This window comes from Hyaena hyaena, unplaced genomic scaffold, assembly GCF_003009895.1.
Source record: "Hyaena hyaena isolate Hyena2069 unplaced genomic scaffold, ASM300989v1 scaffold_781, whole genome shotgun sequence".
Classification (NCBI taxonomy): domain Eukaryota; kingdom Metazoa; phylum Chordata; class Mammalia; order Carnivora; family Hyaenidae; genus Hyaena; species Hyaena hyaena.
Genome location: NW_024081414.1, coordinates 388,782 through 407,695, shown reverse-complemented (window position 1 = coordinate 407,695; position 18,914 = coordinate 388,782). Strand labels below are relative to the sequence as shown.

General features: G+C 50.5%; 1 protein-coding gene across 2 annotated transcripts in view; it reads left to right on the top strand.

Moving 5' to 3' along the window:
- XYLT1 (xylosyltransferase 1) overlaps nt 1–18,914 on the top strand; it is a 302,097-nt gene that overhangs the window by 154,666 nt on the left and 128,517 nt on the right. Inside the window, exons 1-2 of one of the 2 annotated variants that reach the window (XM_039218879.1) lie at nt 926–1,013; nt 14,939–15,446. In XM_039218879.1, the coding sequence (XP_039074810.1) occupies nt 960–1,013; nt 14,939–15,446 (562 nt within the window). In that variant the 5' untranslated portion in view covers nt 926–959. Of the gene's footprint in view, nt 1–925; nt 1,014–14,938; nt 15,447–18,914 lie in introns of those variants that run through there. The other variant, XM_039218878.1, reaches the window with a different exon arrangement.

Genomic DNA, 18,914 nt, shown 5'->3' with positions numbered 1-18,914 from the left:
CCTCTCTGAGCTTCAGTTTACTCATCAGTCAGAAAAGATATCCCACTAGGTCTGATCTGTGTTCCAGGCACTGTCCTCAGGGCTCTGCCAGCAATGACTGATTTGCTGTTCTATCAACCCTACCAGTTGGTTGTAGCTGGGAGGTCTGGCTGAGGTCACAGAGCTTTTAAAAGGCACCAGGACGCAGGTTAGTCCATTTCAGTGCTCATGCCCCTGACCACTGGCCCACACTGCTTCTTCGTAGGGCCGTTTGAAGGGTCAAGTAGGAGAATGCATGCATAGAAAATACTGGCCCGGCATCAGTGAGGGGAGGTGCGTCAGGGAGTGGGGGTCTCTATCATAAAATCCTGGGGGCGCCTGGATGGCTCAGTCAGTTAAGCATCAGGTCATGATCATGTGGTTCATGAGTTCAAGCCCCACGTCGGGCTCTGTGCTGACAGCTCACAGCCTGGAGCCTGTATCCGATTCGGTGTCTGTCTCTCTGTCCCTCCCCTACTTATGCATATGCGCACTCGCTCTCTTCGCTGTCACTCTCCAACCTTAGAAAAAGGTTTTTAAAGAATCCTGAACACCTGGTGTCCACTAGGATTCTCCTGGTCTTGACTTTAGGTGTGTGGATGCGGCAGATGAATTTCTGTCTACTTCCTGAGGCCCAACCAGGAGGAGAAACTTCACGATGTGCCCTCCGCCCCCCACCAAACCCCCGGTTTTGGGTTCACACACTGCCAGACCTCCACGGAGAGATAAGGATGGGAAGTTCAGAGCACAGCTTTGAAATCAGACCTGGGCTTGATCCTAGCCCCGCCCCCTCCCGCCCTTGTGACATTGGGTGAGTCACATAAACCTTCTCTCCAGGTTCCATTGACTCTTACATCGAGTGAAGATAATAACATGCCCGTGATAACGGAGAGGGTTAATGGAGGGAGTAAACAGAAGGTGCTTGGGGCTGCTAGGACAGCATGGAGCCCACGCTGAGCATTATGGGTGAGGGAAAAGATCAGGAAGCTCAAAAAGTAAGCAGCACTGATCTGTTGTGAGGCTTTGACATCTGGCCTGTATTTCGAAGGCTGCTTGGGAGTCCCGTGTTGCTGACTCACCTCTTGAGTGAGAAGCCCTAAGGGAAATACTGCCTTAAGGGAAAAGGTGACCCGCCCTGGGGCAGGAAGTCAGCCCGAAGCCAGGATGAGGTCCTGCAAGGCTTCCCAGAGGCTGAGGACTCAGATACGTTCTGTCGAGAGAGAGAGAGAGAGAGAGAGAGAGAGAGAGAGAGAGAGAGAGAAGGCAGCCTGCCTTCCAGCGAGTGGCCTGCACCACTGTGAAGTTCACAGCAGGAGCCATCTAGTGGCCTGAACAACTGTGGTCTCTCCAGTCTCCTAGAATCACCGTCTGCCTGGGTTGTCCCGCGAGCTGTCCGAAGATGAAGGGGAGCGAAGTCCAGGCAGGGCTGGTCGTGCTGGGAAGGGTGCTCCTGCTCAGCCCCTCCTGGAAGGAGCTTGTCCACGGCAGCCTGGGGGGCTCAGTCGGTTACGTGCCTGACTTCGGCTCAGGTCAGGATCTCCAGTTCATGGGTTCAAGCCCCGCATCAGTCTCTGTGCTGACAGCTAGCTCAGAGCCTGGAGCCTGCTTCAGATTCTGTGTATGTCTCTCTCTCTGCCTCTCCCCTTCTTGCTCACTCGCTCTCTTTCTCTCTCACTAAAAAGTAAATACGGAAAAAAAAAAAAAAAAGAGCCAGCAGATCTTTTGCCTGGACGTGAGTGGCACACGTCACAAGAGCAGCAAGAGGGGACAGAAGCAACCCTTTGCTCTGTCACCCAGGCACCCGGCCTCTCTCCACTTCACCTCACGTTCTCAACTCTGAGACCAAGCAGGCCTGGCTCCTCATCTGGCTGAGATAAGCTCTTCAGGCCTCAGCCCCCTCATCTTTAAAATGGGTGGATAGGGGTACCTGGCTGGCTCAGTCCGTAAGCATCTGACTCTTGGTTTCATCTCAGGTCAGGTTCTCTTGGTTCGTGAGTTCAAGCCTCAACTGAGCTCTGTGCTGACTTTCAAAAAATAGAAGCATAAATTGAAAATGGGTGGATAAAAACATGTAACCGATACTCAGCATTGCATCCACAGCACATTGTATACATAGTCTGTTTTTATCTTTTTATTGAATTGGTAAGCTGGTTGTCGGTCTCACGGTCTCATTTTACAAAAATGCAAGCTCCCTGAGAGCAGGCGTTTGTCTTACTCAGAGACCTATTCATGCTGCTTAGAACAGGGACTTGCACATACCTGATACTCAGTAAACAGGCATGATTCATGCATGAAAGTTTACCTGCAGATAGAATGTTGGCTGCAATGGTAACAGTTACCTTGTATCGACTGTTCATCTGGGCCCTGCTCTGTGCTTTTCCACCAGTTAAGTCACCATAGCTGCTCATCAGTCTTAGGAGTTTTGGATATTATTATGCCCATGTTCCCTAGGAAGGCTCGGAGAGGTCAACTAACTTCCCCAAGGTCACACAGGTAGGAAGTGGCAGAGCCAGGTTTCCAGCCCCAAAGAGCAACTTGGCAGCGTGCACTTGAAATGCACTTTATCGCTGAGTGCCATCCGGCATGCCACAGTGGCTCTGCTTGCCAGGGGTGCCTCCTTGTCAGCACTGTTTGGGAGACAGATGTCAGACCATTTCATCAGAACCAGGTGACCAGAACGTTCCTTTCAGGTCATGTCAATACACACAAAGGTTGGTTGTGAGGAAGTGTTGCATTCCCCCAAAGCCTGATAGGGACTGTGACAGGGTCTCCTGAACTGTGTGGCCAAGATTGCCACACCGCCTCCCACGGACCACAGCGACCCTCAGTCCAGAGTGTGGCCATCAGTTTTTAAAAATTTCCTTAATGTGTTGTTACTTATTATTGAGAGAGACCGAGTGTGAGCGGGGGAGGGGCAGAGAGAGAGGGAGACACAGAATCCAAAGCAGGCTCAGGCTCTGAGCTGTCAGCACAGAGCCCAACGTGGGGTGGAACTCACCAACCATGAGATCATGACCTGAGCTGAAGTTGGGCGCGTAACCGACTGAGCCACCCAGGCGGCCGTGGACAAGCTCCTTCCATGGGAGTGGGGGTGGCGGGGGGCGGGGGGGGGAGGGAGGCTGCTGAGCGGGAACATGGCCAACGCAAACTTGCTTGCAAGACCCCGTCCCTGGCAGGGTGGACCCAGGCACACACAGGATCATAAAGGAGATTTAGGGGGTGGCAGCAGCATATTCATTTGTACCTCTGCATAGTAAAGATAATTTATTGGCAGCTGCCTGGGAAGCTTAGTTCTGGAATCACAGGGATGGCAATATCAGGTCCCTTTTCCCCTTCTCTCTCTCTCCCCACCCCAAATGGCTCGGGGCTTTCAGATGAAATAAATTAATTGGCCGTGTGTGTGTGTGTGTGTGTGTGTGTGTGTGTGTTTGAGAGAGAGCGCGCGCATATATATTTATATATTTATGTACAGGCGTCTTTATTTATATCACTGGCTCCACGAGCATTTACATTTCTTCAGAGATTCTGCAGTAATGAGCTTACAAGTATATCATTCATTACCCACTTGTGGCAGGGTTTTGGGAGGGGAAAGGGGGGCCCGGCAGATGCAAAGGATGTGTTTGAAAGCTGAATGTCTTTCATCAACAGGAGGCCCATTTGTCTCCTTAAGTGCCCCTTTCCCAGAGGACCCAGGTCGGAGAATGTCAAGAGAAAGAAAGGCTCCCAGGGAGTCAGGGCAAGAGAAGTCACGAAGGTGTGCGGGAGCATGAAAGAATGTGTCAGGGTTTGGGGGTACAGAGCCGGGCTTCATCTCAAGTCACAGGGATTGAGGCATTGAGGTGGAATGACTTTAGCCAAGGACCTAAACTGTTCAAGTAACCCTCTGTCTACCTGCTGACCCTCTCCTCCTGAAAGATTTCAGCTCACTTAGGGATGGATGGCTCTCTTCCAGGGTCTTTGCTGGAGGCAGTATCGCCCCCTAGGGATCATTTTGGAAATCTTGGGGCACTCCTCTAAGGGCTAGATGTTAATGGCGCCTGGGAACAGTGGGTGGATTTTAAAACCATGCTGTGCGATGTGGGGCATGTTACTTCATGGCATCTACCAAATAGTTCTCTGGGATCCCCCCCCCCCCCAGATTTACTGAAGTCTAATTGAGAAATGAAGTCATACTTGAGATAGAATATACCCCGTGATGCCTTAACTACATTGTGAAAGTATCCACCCCACCCCCCTTGGGATTAGTTAACACGTCATTCCGGGATTTTTCAAAGATGATCTGTGTTGAGTGTTTAGCGCAGCCTTTGGAATAAATGTCAGCAGCGATGGTTATTATTAATAAGTTTGCGGTTTACTGGTCTCTCCTGCCATTGATTTCTTTGTCTGCCTCATGAGCATATGCTCTTTCTTCTCTAGTTTGGGGCTGGAATTTGCCTTCTCTGTGAAAGCCTCCTGTCCTCTCCTTGGAGCGAGCCTAGTCCTTGACGAAACCCAACCATGGCCCACATCCACCCCCACTGCCCTTCACTCCTCGTCCTGTCGTGAAATAATTTATGTGCACCGGCACGTCCCGATTCTGTGCCTGGACTCCATGGACAGCAGGAAGCACATCTTAATTTGCCTTCTTCTCCTTTGCCTCCGCCATGCCTGGCAGGGAGTAGGGACCCAATTAAAGTTCATAGAATGAATAAACCAGCGATTCTCAACCCTGTTAGACTCAGCCCCTCTTGATGCAGCATATCTTCTAGAATATTCCTTTTCTCTATCTTGAAGTGAAATCCATTACTTATAACCTACTTAGACTCAGCTCTAAATCAGCTCTAAATCAGATCAATATCCTGACAGCGTAGTAACATAAAGAATACATAAAGGTAATTTATAATAAAAAATAGTAAAGATTTTATTCCAGAAAGGATTGGGGTAGACAACAATACTGGACTAGGACTTGTCAAACTTTCTTGTGTGGGTGAGTCACCGGGGAGCACTGGTTAAAATGCAGATTCTGAGTCTTGTTGAGCCTGAGTTCCTGCCTTTCTAACAAGCTTCCAGAGCTTTCTGCCGTTGCCAGCTGAGGGCCTAGAAGTCCCATGACGGGGTCAGGTGCCGTATGCTGACTCACCGGGAATTCAGTAGTTACAAATGCAGGTGTGTGTGGGCGTCGCCTGGCCACGGCTTCGGTGGATGTGGATGACGTGATTTTTCGGAAAGTGTGGTCCAACTCTGAATGATGTAAAGGGTCACCTTGAATTAAACGGTGTTTACTTCTCTGGAAAATTCAGTGAGGTTAAAATCATTCCAACCTACTCTCTGTCGTATGTAAATCTGAGTTCGGTCCCTGGCTCCAATAATTTACAATGTGTTGTTCACCTACCTGACATCTTTGTGACATTCACATGTCCTGCAGGATGTAGGATGATTTTTTATCACTTGGCAGTGTGTGTCCCCAATGCATTCCTAGGTGTCTGGTGCCCCTCCCCCCCTTACTTACTGCCAGGACCATCTGCCAGACATTGTGGCACCCAGCAGTGCCACCACACATTTTCAGAACACCCCACGAGGGGCGCTCCCCTTTCCATTGAAGACCCTGGAATAACAGGTTTGGTTAAGAGCTCTGAGATCTTTGAGGCAAGGCTCAGGTGATAGTTACCTGAATACCCTGGGTCCTTGGCTTCAAGCAGTCATGCCTCACAAGCTCTCTGCATGCAGGAGAATAAGGGGCCGTGGGCTGGGCTGGATGGAGACTGATGCTCTTTAGTACAGCTGCCCCTTCTCAGTGCCACTGGGCCGGTGCTCAGCCTCAGCCAGCTGTCACACATGGAAGTCCCGGTCCAGCCACATCTGCTCCCCTAATGTTTCCAAGAGTATGGAAGTCCGTGTTTTTAGATGAAATCTCCAGCGTTTCACATGTTGGCTGGGGGTCGCCTGCATGGCTCAGTCGGTTAAGCGCCTGACTTCAGCTTGGGTCATGATCTCACCGTTTGTGGGTTCGAGCCCCCACGTCAGGCTCTGTGCTGACAGCTCAGAGCCTGGAGCCTGCTTCAGATTCTGTGTCCCCTCCCTCTCTCCCTGCCCCTCCCCTGCTCATAGGCACACGAGAGCTCTTGCTCACGCGCGCATTCTCCCTCTCCCTCTCCCTCTCCCTCTCAAAAGGAAGTAAACATTAAACAAATGTAAAGGGAGAATGAGAGAATAGTAGGGGAAGATTCCTGGTGGAGAGGCATTGCTCGGTGGAGTCAGGGAAAGGAAAAAGGCAAAGAGCAGGAAGAGGGGGTTAGTCTGTAGGAAACCCATCTGGGTTTGCTCACGAGCGTGGATTCAGGTTCAGTCCTACCTTTAGGAGGCCAGGACACAGGGGCCCTGTCTTCAGGGGCTGGCTGGAGCAAACAGAAGTCTTCGGGCAGCCCCGAGTTTTCTCAGGCAGGACAATGGGGGAGGGAGGGTATCATCCTCAGAAGGTGGCCTTGAGCCGGCAGAGGCTGCGTCGCTGCGGTTCCGGGGCTTTATAGGCCAAGGTTGAGACCTAGTTGAGAAGGGCTCTCAGGAAGCCGGCTAGAATTTGGTCAAGGAGAAATCTTTCCCTGCGGGTCACTCTCCTTCCCAGAAGATAGTTTCGGGGCTGCGGGGATCTGGATTCCTGCTGCCTCTCTCCCTGTAAAAGTATTTAACGGCACCCTATTTCCACTTGACCTAGATTTCTATCTTATATATATTTATCGTACGTGTAAGTAAAGTGTAAATCCAAAGGCTTGGCGTATAGGGAAACGCCGGGACTAAGAAAAGTCCTAAACCTTTCATTTCAGTTAATGAGAGGATATTTAGAATTGCAAGTACAGGTCGCGCCAGCTTTCTCAGACTTGTTGGCCTGAGGACACGCGTGTATTTTTAAACATCATAGATACTCAGAGAGCTCTGGTTTACATGGATTTTATAGATTGTCAATTATTTCCTGTATATTGAAATTTAAACGAAAGCACTCTTAAAATGTTCATTAGTTTACTTAAAATCACAAAGATCCCCCCCATGCATGTCTGCACAAGGAAACATTTGTCTAAGAAAAATGTTATGTTTTCCACAACAAAAACCCATTTCGTGAAAAGAGGCATTGTTTTACGTTGTTGCAAATCTTTGTGATGTCTGCTGGATTGTCGCATTTGCTCGGGGCTTTCAATCTGCGTGATTTCGCACCTCTCAGTGGCCTCTGGAAAATTCCACTGTGTGCTTGTGAGAGAAGGAGAGAAAAAGGGAACAGGATATCTTTGTATTTTGATGGAAATAGTGACCTGAAGATCTCTCGAGGATCTCAGGGACCCTCAGGAATCCCCAGACCACACTCTGAGAACCCCCCGTGTTAGGCCACCATCGTAAGCACTGACTCCATTTTAATGAAGTATAGCCAACACTTTCTAAGTTGCTGGCATTGTTGCTGAATGCATGACCTGCATTAACTCTTAACTCTAAGAGAGGCCCTTGTGAGGGAGGTGCTGGTTATGTCCATTTTACAGAGAGGGAAAGTGAAGGTCACACAGGCGTTGTGCCCAGAGCCACCCACTGCGCAGGGGGTGGAGGCCAGATCTGAATGCACTATACCTCGCCTCCCTAGCTTTACTGAAGACTTAGGGCCTGCTTACTAAATGACAAGGAGGTACCAGCTAAAAGTGTCACCATGCTGCAACTTCCTGAGTGCTGGACATGTATCCAGCACCATGCGAAATGTTCTTCTGTTAAAGAGAATTAAATGTAAGCGTGACGTACTGTTTACTCTCTGCCTCACCATCGCAAAGTAGGTCCTCTTACCCCCTTTCTGTAAATGAGAAAATTGAGGCTCTGGGAGGTTAACCTTTGCCTGTCCTCCTGGGGCTAAGGGGTGAGGGCAGGATTGCAAGCCAGCTCCATCCATCTGGCCCCCTCCTTCCTTATCCCAGGCCGTGTTTCCTGCTAACATAACTCAGATCGCTGGACTGCACCAGGCTTATTATTTAGGGTTCTGTTAAAGAAGGGCCCACCATGCCAAGCGCGGCCCATGGGCTTCTAAGTGCTGGCCAGCCCAGCCCTGTGCTGTGCATGCCAATGAGCTTGGGCGAGGGGCCTGGGTTAGGTCTATTTGCATTGGCAGCCTGGGTAATTGCATATTCTAATTGGGTGCAGCCATGCACACTGCCCCTCCACCGTCCATCTACCCTGGCATTGAGGTCCTTTTGGAAGCAGGTGCGGGCTTCTCCCCCAGTGTCCCTCCCAATGGCCTCAGTCACCCTGGTGACTGGAATGAAGCCTCAGACACTGAGTTCAAGAGCAAACCACTACTCATCTGGCTGTGTGTCTGCATGGCACAAAAGGAAGCCCTAAACTGGTCGTGACAAGCAAGCGGATGGGACAGCTCGTCCCTTTGACACCATCCCTATTCCTAATAGCTGCTGAGAGGCAGTGTGGTTTTGGCGGGCGTGACCACTGGACCTAGACTACGTGGGTTCAAATCCTGGCTCCTCCCATTCCTAGGTCTGGATTCAGGCACCTAACACTCCTGAACCTTAGTGCTCCCATCCAAAACATTGGGAGAGAAATGGAGTATTTTCTTTATTAGGGGCATCACGAGGATTACATGAATTGGTATGTGCGGAGGGGCTTGGGACAGAGCTTGGGACATTTAACTGCTGTACGTGTATTTTCTAATAGATGCATGTTTCTTTGGCACCTCGCATGTGTCAAACCCTGTGTTCTCTGCTTCATCTGTTTGGTTCCTGAGAGGAAGGTCCCAGCCTGAGACCCCCAGGTTGGATGAAGGAGCTGAGGCACAGAGAGATGAAGCGCTGTCTCCCAGATCCAAGAGCCACTGGAGATAATAATCAAAGGATGAGTCAGGAAGGAGGCATGACAGCCTAGGGAGTGTCCATCTCTTCCTCTGCCCCTGGTCCCTCACAGTCCATCAGAGTACTTCTCAGTGAGCTGGAATGGCAGAACGTTGTTAGCCAATCATATTGATTAATGACTAATCCAGAGAATGTTTAGTAACATGCATATAGGACCTGTCATTTTACAGATGAGAAAATTGGACAATGTCCACAGCAAGACAGCCACCCGGGCCTGCTCCCTCCCTGTCCAGTGTTCTTTCTGTACAAAAAATAGGAGCAACGGTTTATCAGTGAGTGGATCAGGTTAAAAAAACACACACAGCCACCCACCCCCCACACCCCTAAAGCAGAAACAAGGGACCCAGATTCAGTCGATGGGGTGAGGAGAGACCCACCCTGGGATCACCACACGGGGGAACTAAGGGGAGACAGACACAGATCCCGTTGTGTCTCCCTCCCCGGGTCACACCCCCTGCGTCTCGGAGCCATACTGCGTTTAGCATATTTCTACCTGATTGAAATTGGCTCTAAACATGCCCAAGGTTGAATGGGAATGGAGGACATTATTGCATTTAATTATTTCTCTAGAATAAAAATGGATTCTAGCGGCAGCTTAGAGGTAAGGCAGTAGCAGGGCAATTAGAGTTTGGGAGCTCTCAAGCAAACATTTGAATGTACAATCATTGTAATAAGTACATTAAAATAAAATAAGTCAAAGGGTTGCATTTACATAAATAACTCAAGGTGAGAGTGTTGGATTGGTTAAGAATAAAGGGGACACAGCTAGTTGATCCTAATGAGAAAATAATAACCAATCTGTCCTGCAGGCAGAGACCATCAGGGGTGAGATGGGTGAGGCCCAGTGCTCATTGGTAGCAAAGCTAATCTGGGTTCAGGAGCTGCTGTTCTTCCTGCTTTGGGTGGCAGGCACATTCCGGAAGTTTTACATACATTCATCCTCACTAAAATACCCATGAGGAAGGTATTATCATCATTCCCATTTTCAAGATGAGATGACTGAGGCACGGGGAGTTTGAGTTACTTCATTCCGAGCAGCGTGACCTTGGTCAGGTTATTTAACCTCCCTCTGCATTCATTTCCTCCTCCTAATTAGGACAACTCCTGCCTGCCTCCCTGGGTGTTTGAGAGGATTAAAGACACAGGTGTGTGAAGGGCCACAGTAGGAGGCGACCTGGGTGCTGAGGACAAAATGGTTATCTTGCTTGTATTTGCCTGGAAACCTCCCGAGGCTGGTTTTCCTAGGGAAGGGAACCTGGATTTGGATTTCTGAGGCTTGATTCTGGTGAGAAAGAAGAGAAGAGATATATTTACCTTTGGTGCGCAGGTGCAGAGTTACTGGGAAGGTGAGGCCATACCTCATGTCCATCGAGGGATGGGTAAAGAAAGCGTGGTGTATACATACGTGGAATATTATTTGGCCTTAAGGAAGAAGGAAGTCCTGCAGGTACCTGGGTAGCTCAGTTGGTTAAGCATCCAACTCTTTTTTTTAATGTTTATTCACCCTTGAGAGACAGAGCATGAGCGAGGGAGGGACAGAGAGAGAGGGAGACACAGATTCCGAAGCAGGTTCCAGGCTCCGAGCTGTCAGTGCAGAGCCCAATGTGGGGCTTGAACTCACGAACCATGAGATCATGACCTGAGCTGAAGCTGGACACTTAACCAACCGAGTCATCCAGGCACCCCAAGCATCCAACTCTTGATTTCAGCTCAGGTCACGATCTCATGGTTCCTGGGATCAAGCCCTGTGTCAGGATCTACGCTGACAATGCAAAGCCTGCTTAGGATTCTCTCTCTCCCTCTCTCTCTGCACCACCCCTGCTCATGCATTCCCCCTACCCACAAAATGAATAGGCTTAAAAAAAAAAGAGAGAGAGAGAAGGAAATCCTGCTGTATGCAATGACATGGAAGATAGAATGCAAGAGGAAATAAAGCTAGTCACAGAAATACCAATACTACATGAGCCCACTTGCATGAGCCCACTAAAATAGTCACCATCAGAGAATCCATAAAATGGTGGTTGACGGGAGCTGGGGGAGGTAGGAATGGGGAATTGATATGCAAGCAGAATAAAGTCTCAGTTATGCAGGAGGAATATGTTCTAGATATGTTCTGTACAACATCACACCTATAGGTAGCAATGTAGCATCATGCACTTAAAAATGTGTTCAGAGAGTAGATCCCATGTTAAGTATTCTTACCACAATAAAATGTTTAAAGAACAGAGTGGGAACAAGCTGAGGGACAATTTGCCACCTGCTGTAGAAAGCAGAGTTGAGTCTGTGAGCCAGATCTCAGACCTCTGAATGATGCCTGGTCCTCACTGACTGTGCCCCTCACTGACTTTTCTGGAAGCTATCTAGTATCTGCGAACCCTTCATTACAGATCTTTCCCTTTGTTCTTACACTTGAATCTTTTGATTTCCTTTGGCAGCCATGGAGCGTCTGGGGCCAGGCGGAAGGCCACAGGGCACCCTGAGCTGACCATCCCCATTGCGGGGCCTCTCTGAGTAGATGACGCATTAATCAGGAGTTATATTAGAATCGATGGTGGCACCTGGCCCTGACAGCACAAATTAACTGGAGGAATCAGCCATTCTCTGATGGTCAGATTAGCTTCATTGATTGCAGTGTTTCCTGTGTCTGGTTTTGCCTGGAGAAGTTCTCCCAGAAAGTGATAGAGAACGCGAGCTTTGGAAATCGGTGGTTTACAGAGGTTTTCTGCTCAGACTTGGGATCCTCCATTAGTATTGAAAGTGGGCAACCCCAGAATAACACTTGGGCTGTGTCGGGTGAGAGAGGATGCAGACGGCGCAAGACAGAGACTCTTCCACTTACTCTTGCCTTCTTGTTAATGCCTAGAAAACGAGCTTGGGGTCAGAGTTTAAATGCATGTTTGCAGACACCAGTAGTCCTTGAACTGATTTTCTGTCAGAGGTAAAAGCAAACACTCCAAAATTGGCTCCTGTATCTGAGGATGGCTAAGAGGAAGAAAGCAGCCCAGGTTGGCTCCTGTGTCAGTCAGGATGAGTTACTCTGCTGCAGTAACAAAGATCCCCCACACGTCAGTGAGGGGAAGTGTAAGAGTCATGAGAGTTGGTCCCTGCTGCACACTCTCCTCACTCAGGGATGCAGGACCTTCACCACCAGAGACGTGGTGGGATGCTGTGGAGGGAAGGGGGATGTGGCAAATTGTGCCCTGGTTCCCATTGCTTGTCTTGGCCACAGTGAGTTGCTTGGCTGAGCCTGATTTGCAGGGTTTGGGAAGTAGGGCCCCACCATGTGCTGAGAAGAAAGAGAACTGAAGTATTTGTCAAGAGCCTTATTGAAAAACCAAGCACCCAACATCCATTTCCATTTCAGTCTGTGCTAAGATGGACAAAGAGGGAAATAGCCCATCCTCTCCCCACTCTACCCCATAGAGAAGGGAACTAAGTGCTCCCCGTTTTACCCCCAGCCTAATAGAAGCACAGGATGCTCCAGCAGGTTGTAGAATCACACCTGTGCAAGTTGACACGCCCCTCGCCCCCACCCCCCCAATGAGTTTGGGCAAGTCACCGAGCATCCTCAAGCTTTCCCCCATCATTTGTAGATGGGAGAAGAGCAGTACCTGCCTCGGAAGTTATTTTTGAAGGTTGCATGACACATGCCGTGTCAGCACGTGGTTTGTGCTCAGGAATGTTAGAGCGACAGGCCTTGGCTTCTCTCTCTGTAAAATGGCAAGGACAGTACCCCCTGATGGGTCCATCCAGGAAGTGATACCTGTGGGCCACTTAGCATGTGGTGCCTGGCTTGTGACAGGGACTCAAGAATGTGTCTGAGAGGCTGCTCAGGATTCTTTAAGGGCCTCTGGACAGAAAGAAGGGAAAAGGCAAATATCAGGGGGGTCCGTTTAAGTTACAAGAACAGAGGCATGGCATCCCACCCTGGGTGATTTCTTGGAAGTGTGGGGAGGTGAGAAAGACAGGAAGCAGGGGTCAGAACTGGCACTTTCTCCTGCACAGACCCAGATAGAAGCCCAGCCTGTGTGTCCCCAGCAGCCGTGCTTGGACCCAGGAGACTCCGCTCCCCCTTGGTAGCTGCTTCCTCCCTCCTACCCCACTAGCTCCTGGCCCTGCTGCCTTGAGCTCCTGAAGCCTTGTGGCCCTACTTACTGTCCCTCTTTCTGTGTGACTCCTTGCCCCATGATGGGCCCCTGGCCAGACTTGAGAAGACTCTTTGGAAGTGACACACCTCTTCCCAATCCATGTAGCTGGGCTGGAGGGCTGGGAAGGGATCCCGTGGTCCGAAGCCAGGCTCCAGTGCCGGAGGAGCCGGAGTGCGCAGGGTCCAGGGTCTGTAGCTTCCTGGAAGTGGGTAGGGAATTGGTAACACAGGCCATGGAGTCTGCAGCCCACTCCCAGCTTCACCACGGACCAGCTGGGTTACCTTGGGCAAGCTCAGGAACGGTCAGTTCCCTCACCTGCACAATGAGAGTAATAGTAACGTCCTGGAGAAATCGGTGCTTGATCCCGGGGAGATGGGGCAAAGGCGGCAAGGAGGCAGCCATGCATGACTTCTTCTCCAGACCATTCTGGGCCACGTGGGGACGCTGGGCACAGGGAGAGGGGAGAGGAACCTCCCGAGCTCTACTCCTGGAGAGCCAGTGTCTGCATACTTTTCTTAAAGGGCCAGGTAGAAATATTTAGGCGGGCCAGAAGGAAGGTGTGGAAGCATCACTTCTGATGTTGGAGCAGGAAAGCAGTCATAGACAATATGTAAGCCAACAGGGATGGCCGTTTTTCAATAAAACTTTATTTACAGAGGCGAACGGCACCCAGGATTTGGCCCAGGGGGCCACAGTTGGCGGACCTGATGGAGTAGAAGCGGTGTGGCGCACCAGCCACGGTGGCAGCCACTCACCAGCCCCCCGCCCTGCCTCTGCCTTTTCTTTCTACCATCCTCTTCCCTGGGAACTGTTAACAGGCACATTTAGGAAAAGCGAAGGGGAGGTCTTCCCTCAGAATTGCTCCTGATGGCCATTGTGTTTCTATAGCAACAGGGGTAGATTTACGGAGCCAATTAGCATTCTCTGCGGCTTTAGAGGTCCCCTCTGGGGCTAGCTTTGGAACAGTGGATACTCTTTCAGGTTATGGCCTTGGTAATGGGCTCTAAGCAGAGGCAATGTGTTTTGGAAATGATGCAGGGTATTAGTTGAATGGTACATTTGCTCTGAGCTGAAAATGTCCAGAGTCCGCCCCCATGCTTGGAGAGGCTGAGTTGGGGTCTTTCCAGGAAAGCCCCCATAGCACGTGTCATCTGCAGAATGACTCTTGGCCTTTCTCTTCAAGTGCCTGGGTGACTTGATCAGTTCTGCTCCAGATGCAAACATCAGGAGTCAAAGCCCAAACACAAGAGTGTTACAAGTTTGCATGCCCGCCCCCTCCCCCCTGGGATTCGTTGTAAAGATCATAATGAAATAGGTGCATTCCCCTCCACAACAGCCAGGGTGTCTCTCCTCAGAGTTAACTCTGGCTTCATCTCATCTCTTGTGCGGGCATAGACCTATGAGCCTGTCCAAAGACAGTGGATTGTATATAATATCCTACCTATATTTTCTCACCTTATAGCTTTATTATGACATTTCCAGCCCTTAACTAAACCATCACAGTGCACTCTGCTAGAGTTGAATAGGAAGCTCGAACAAAATGTCCATGATCCAGTAGCAGAAACGATCAAGAAAACTTATTTGAAAGGGAGGTGTGGTTAGTTACAAAGCATTGAGGACCAAAAAAAAAAAAAAAACCCCAAAACACAAAGCATTGAGGACTATGGTCGTAGCACGTTAGAGTTTTCAAAGCCTTGGTCCCTAGTTGGAACATCCTCCTATTTCCAGATGGGGAAACTGAGGTCCAGAGAGAAAAGTCTACCTTGGAGTTAAGCCCGTGGCAAAGGTATGGTGCAAAACCGGGGCCCAGACCTCCAGACCTACGCGCCCCCACCCTCCAGGGGCCAACCTGCTTGGCATGACCGCTCGCTGACGATTCTCTTCTTTGTTTCCTCCCGTCTCCTCCAGGATGGCTACTTTTCTCACCGGCCAAAAGAGAAGGTGCGAACAGACAGCAACAATGAGAACTCGGTCCCCAAAGACTTTGAGAATGTGGACAACAGCAACTTTGCACCCAGGACTCAAAAGCAAAAGCACCAGCCTGAGCTGGCAAAGAAGGCCCCGAGCAGACAGAAGGAGCTCTTGAAAAGGAAGCTGGAGGAGGAGAAGGGGAAGGGGCATCCATTTGCGGGCAAGGGCACCAGTGAGGTGCTGCCCCCTGAGGAGAAGGCCACGGCCAACGGCAGCCGCGGGAAGGATGTCCCGAAACAGCCCCACGGCCGCAAAAGTGGGGGCAGCTCCCCTGAGATCAAGTATGACCAGCCCCCCAAGTGTGATATCTCGGGCAAGGAGGCCATCTCCGCCCTGTCCCGCGCCAAGTCCAAGCACTGCCGCCAGGAGATCGGCGAGACCTACTGCCGCCACAAGCTGGGGCTGCTGATGCCCAAGAAGGTGACTCGGTTCTGCCCCCTGGAAGGTAAGCTCAAGCCCCGGTCCCGATTACCCTCCCGCACAGTCCCATTCTGCTCCCGTTCTCAGGCCTTCTGAGAAGGCCCACCCTGCTTTTCTTAAAATTTTTTAATATTTATATATTTTTGAGAGAGAGAGAGAGACAACATGCAATTGAGGGAGGGGCAGAGAGAGGGAGACACAGAATCTGAAGCAGGCTCCACGCTCGGAGCTGCCAGCAGAGCCCGACGCGGGGCTCGAACCCAAGGACCGTAAGATCATGACCTGAGCCGAAGCCGGACGCTTAGCTGATTGAGCCCCCCAGGCACCCCGGGACCGCCCTATTTTTCAAACCCCCAGTCAACACTCAAGGTTTTTTCCTTTTTCTGGGACTGTCTGAAATCTGAAGGGTTGTATAAGAAAAGCTTTGCAAAAATCAAGTTACCTTTGGTTCTAGCTTTAACCGGTTGTCATTATGGCAACGGATGAAATAAACAAAATCAGGGCTGGCGTGCAATCCGCAGTGATCGCATTGATAGGGTGCGTCTTCTCTCTCAGCAGACTATTGGGATTAAAATTGACAGGAATATTATTGTAATTGAATGTGATTTGAAAGGTTTCTAATTGGTTACATTGACTTTGGAGGCTCTGCAAAAACAACCTTCTCATTTTCCTCCAGCTAAAATTCCTTCCTTCCTCCCTCCATCCCCCCGTCTGTCACTCCCAACTTCCTGCCCTGTTCTGGGGATTCTTCGATGTGCGAATGGCCGGCGACAAATTGGAGGTTTTGGAGAAAGTGGGGGAGGCTCTAAACACAGGTGGTCATAAACACAGCGGGAGGGAGGCTAGGGAGCTGTGAGGTCTTTCTCATTGAATCTCTCCACCTGACATGCCCTTGACCTGGTCTCATGCACTTGTGGGTATGTCTCACTTCCTCCAGCACCTGCACAGGGCAGGCAGTTCCCGAGTGCTCGCCACGCTCCAGACACTGCACGAGGTGCTTTGCATTCTGTCAGCTCACGGCAGCCCGTCTCACCCACTGCCCCTCCGACATTAGCACTGTCGTCAGGAGCCTAGGGATTTTTTTGTTTTTGTTTTTTTTAGATTTTTCGGAATTTGGGTCAGATAGAGAGTGGCCATGTGTGTAAGAGCCGTGAAGGGATACACCGCCACCCCCTCACCTGTTGGCTCCCCTTTGCACAGTACACAGACCACTTTGGCTTCCTCTTCCGTGTTTCATCTGTACTCTTTGCATTTTCAGTTGTGAATGGGTACCTGGACTCTACTCTCTGTTAAATGGAAAGATTTGAAAAGAACAGGGTCATTTCTCCCTGGCATTTCAGCCCTAGTCTGAGCTGTACATGTGGTCTGCATTTATATTCTTGGCGGGACTTGGCTGATAGGGCCGTAGGAACGAATGAGTGGAAGAAGTTTCCAGAATCTTCTGTTAACCGGCACATGACTTGGCAGAGGAGTGTCGGAGGCCCGAGTTGAATGCCCTTCCATGAAAATAACATTGGATGCTCTCCCTACCAGGGCCCAGCACACTGTTTCTGCCATGGGCCAGGGAGGAAAGAGTTGAGGCTTTGCCGGCCATTCGATCTCCGTCCCAACTACCCGACTCTGCAATTGTGGTGCCAAAGGAGCCGTGGGCAAGGCACATGTGGCACACTTACTTGTGACCCAGTAACACTCAGGGCACAGAAGCAGCAGTGGGCAGGGTGCAGCCTGTAGGCCATAGTCTGCCTGCCCCTGCGAGTTACTAATCCCGCGTAGTGGTATATACCACTCACTCCGTGCCTGATGCCATTGAATCCTCACAACAGCCCTGGGCAGCAGGTCCTCAATCAACCCACTGTATGGATGAGGACACTGCGACTGAAAGAGGCTGAGGACTTGGTGAGAGGTGCGTGGCTAGCAGAGCTGGTGTTGGAGCTCAGGTTGCAGAGTCTTTCCCTCAGGAAGCAGAAGGTCTTGGTTTAGCTCAAACTGTGAGACCTCAGGAATGTCCTGCAGCCCGAGGCTGTGTTCCTCTGTCCTCTGTGTCACTGCAGGAGGAGGAAGGGCTGTGGTGGGGAGGCCAGAGCTGGTGCTGCCCGTGGAGGCTGGGGCTCCTACCCCTGCCTGGCCGGGCTGACAGCCACCAGCCTGGCTGTGCCATGGGAGTTTGCGGGGTTTCTCTGCGGACTCCGCTGTGGCAGCCGCCACGGCACAGCCTCCCGGGACCTCTGAGCTGGTTAATAAGATTGGCATTTAAGAGCCATTGCACACCCAGCCCGGCAACGCATTAATTTGCTGCGCCACAGCCTCCCCTTTTGCAATAAATTTACTGTGAATAGACTAATTGCAAAATAACCCTAATTGGGTAGTTATCAATGAACAACTTCCCGTGAACAAAACGGCTTACAATTAATAGCATTTAAGCCATAAACTATTCTTCTGCAGAAAGCTAAGATGTAATTACACCCCATACGGAGATTGTATTCCCTTTCTGGATACCATGATACCCGGGTTTCCCTCTGCTTAGGAGGGATTGGCGCTTCAGCCCTGAGGTCCTTTTATTTCCTGCTAAATGAGGAAATGGAGGCGGGAGGGGAGAGAAATGTACTATGTGTGTAAATACATACGCATATGCGCGCACACAGATGTATGCACGGGTTTGTCATTTTGCCCAATTCCGCATCACCCGGACTTCAGCCGATTCGGTGCCGGAAGTTGGCTATAATTAGAGAAACAGTTCTTCGTGGTGGGAAGTCTGAAAAACCCAGAGGAAAGGAAATGGAATTTGAATGTCAGCTTGTGCAAATGGCTCCTGTTCCTCGCACCCCCTCTCGCCCACCCCGGCCCTTTCATTCTAGCACCACTCAAGGAAAAGGAAGGGTCTAGAAGCCCAGGAGCGGGTTCACGGTCTCTGAGGACGTTCCTGATCTTTGTGACTTGACCACCTCGCTCCACCTCCTGGAGGAAGCAACTGGAATGGCAACGCATTTTCCCACAGAAAGGAGGGATCTGTACCCTGCCCACTAACAGCCACCAAGAAAGAGGGAGATGCATTGAGGGTACAGTGTGCTCTACCCCATCAGCTCCCCGCCAAAAAAGGGTTTTTTTCCAGCCACTGGATTTTGAATCCCAGTTGTGCCTTTACTAGGTGTATGAGACCCTAATCTCTCGGTGCCTCAACTTCCTCATCTGTAAGATGGACATAAAGATTCCTACCCTATCCTCATAAGGATCGCCGGCTGCAGCAAGAGTATTCGTATAAAGTGCTTGGCACAGAGGGGAGGTAGAATGAAGTGTGTGTTTGGCTGTTGGCAGTGTATAAATGAAGGGACATAGAGAAGAGGAGCCAATAGAAGTCCTCCTTGATGGTGTCTTCCCATTGCACCATATGTTGTCTGGTTACCACCTCTCCCATCACCTCCTCAGGGCAGTCTTCCTGGACCACATCTCCCACAGAAGCTGGCCACAGGAGACACATTGACCCTGGGGAAGGGCA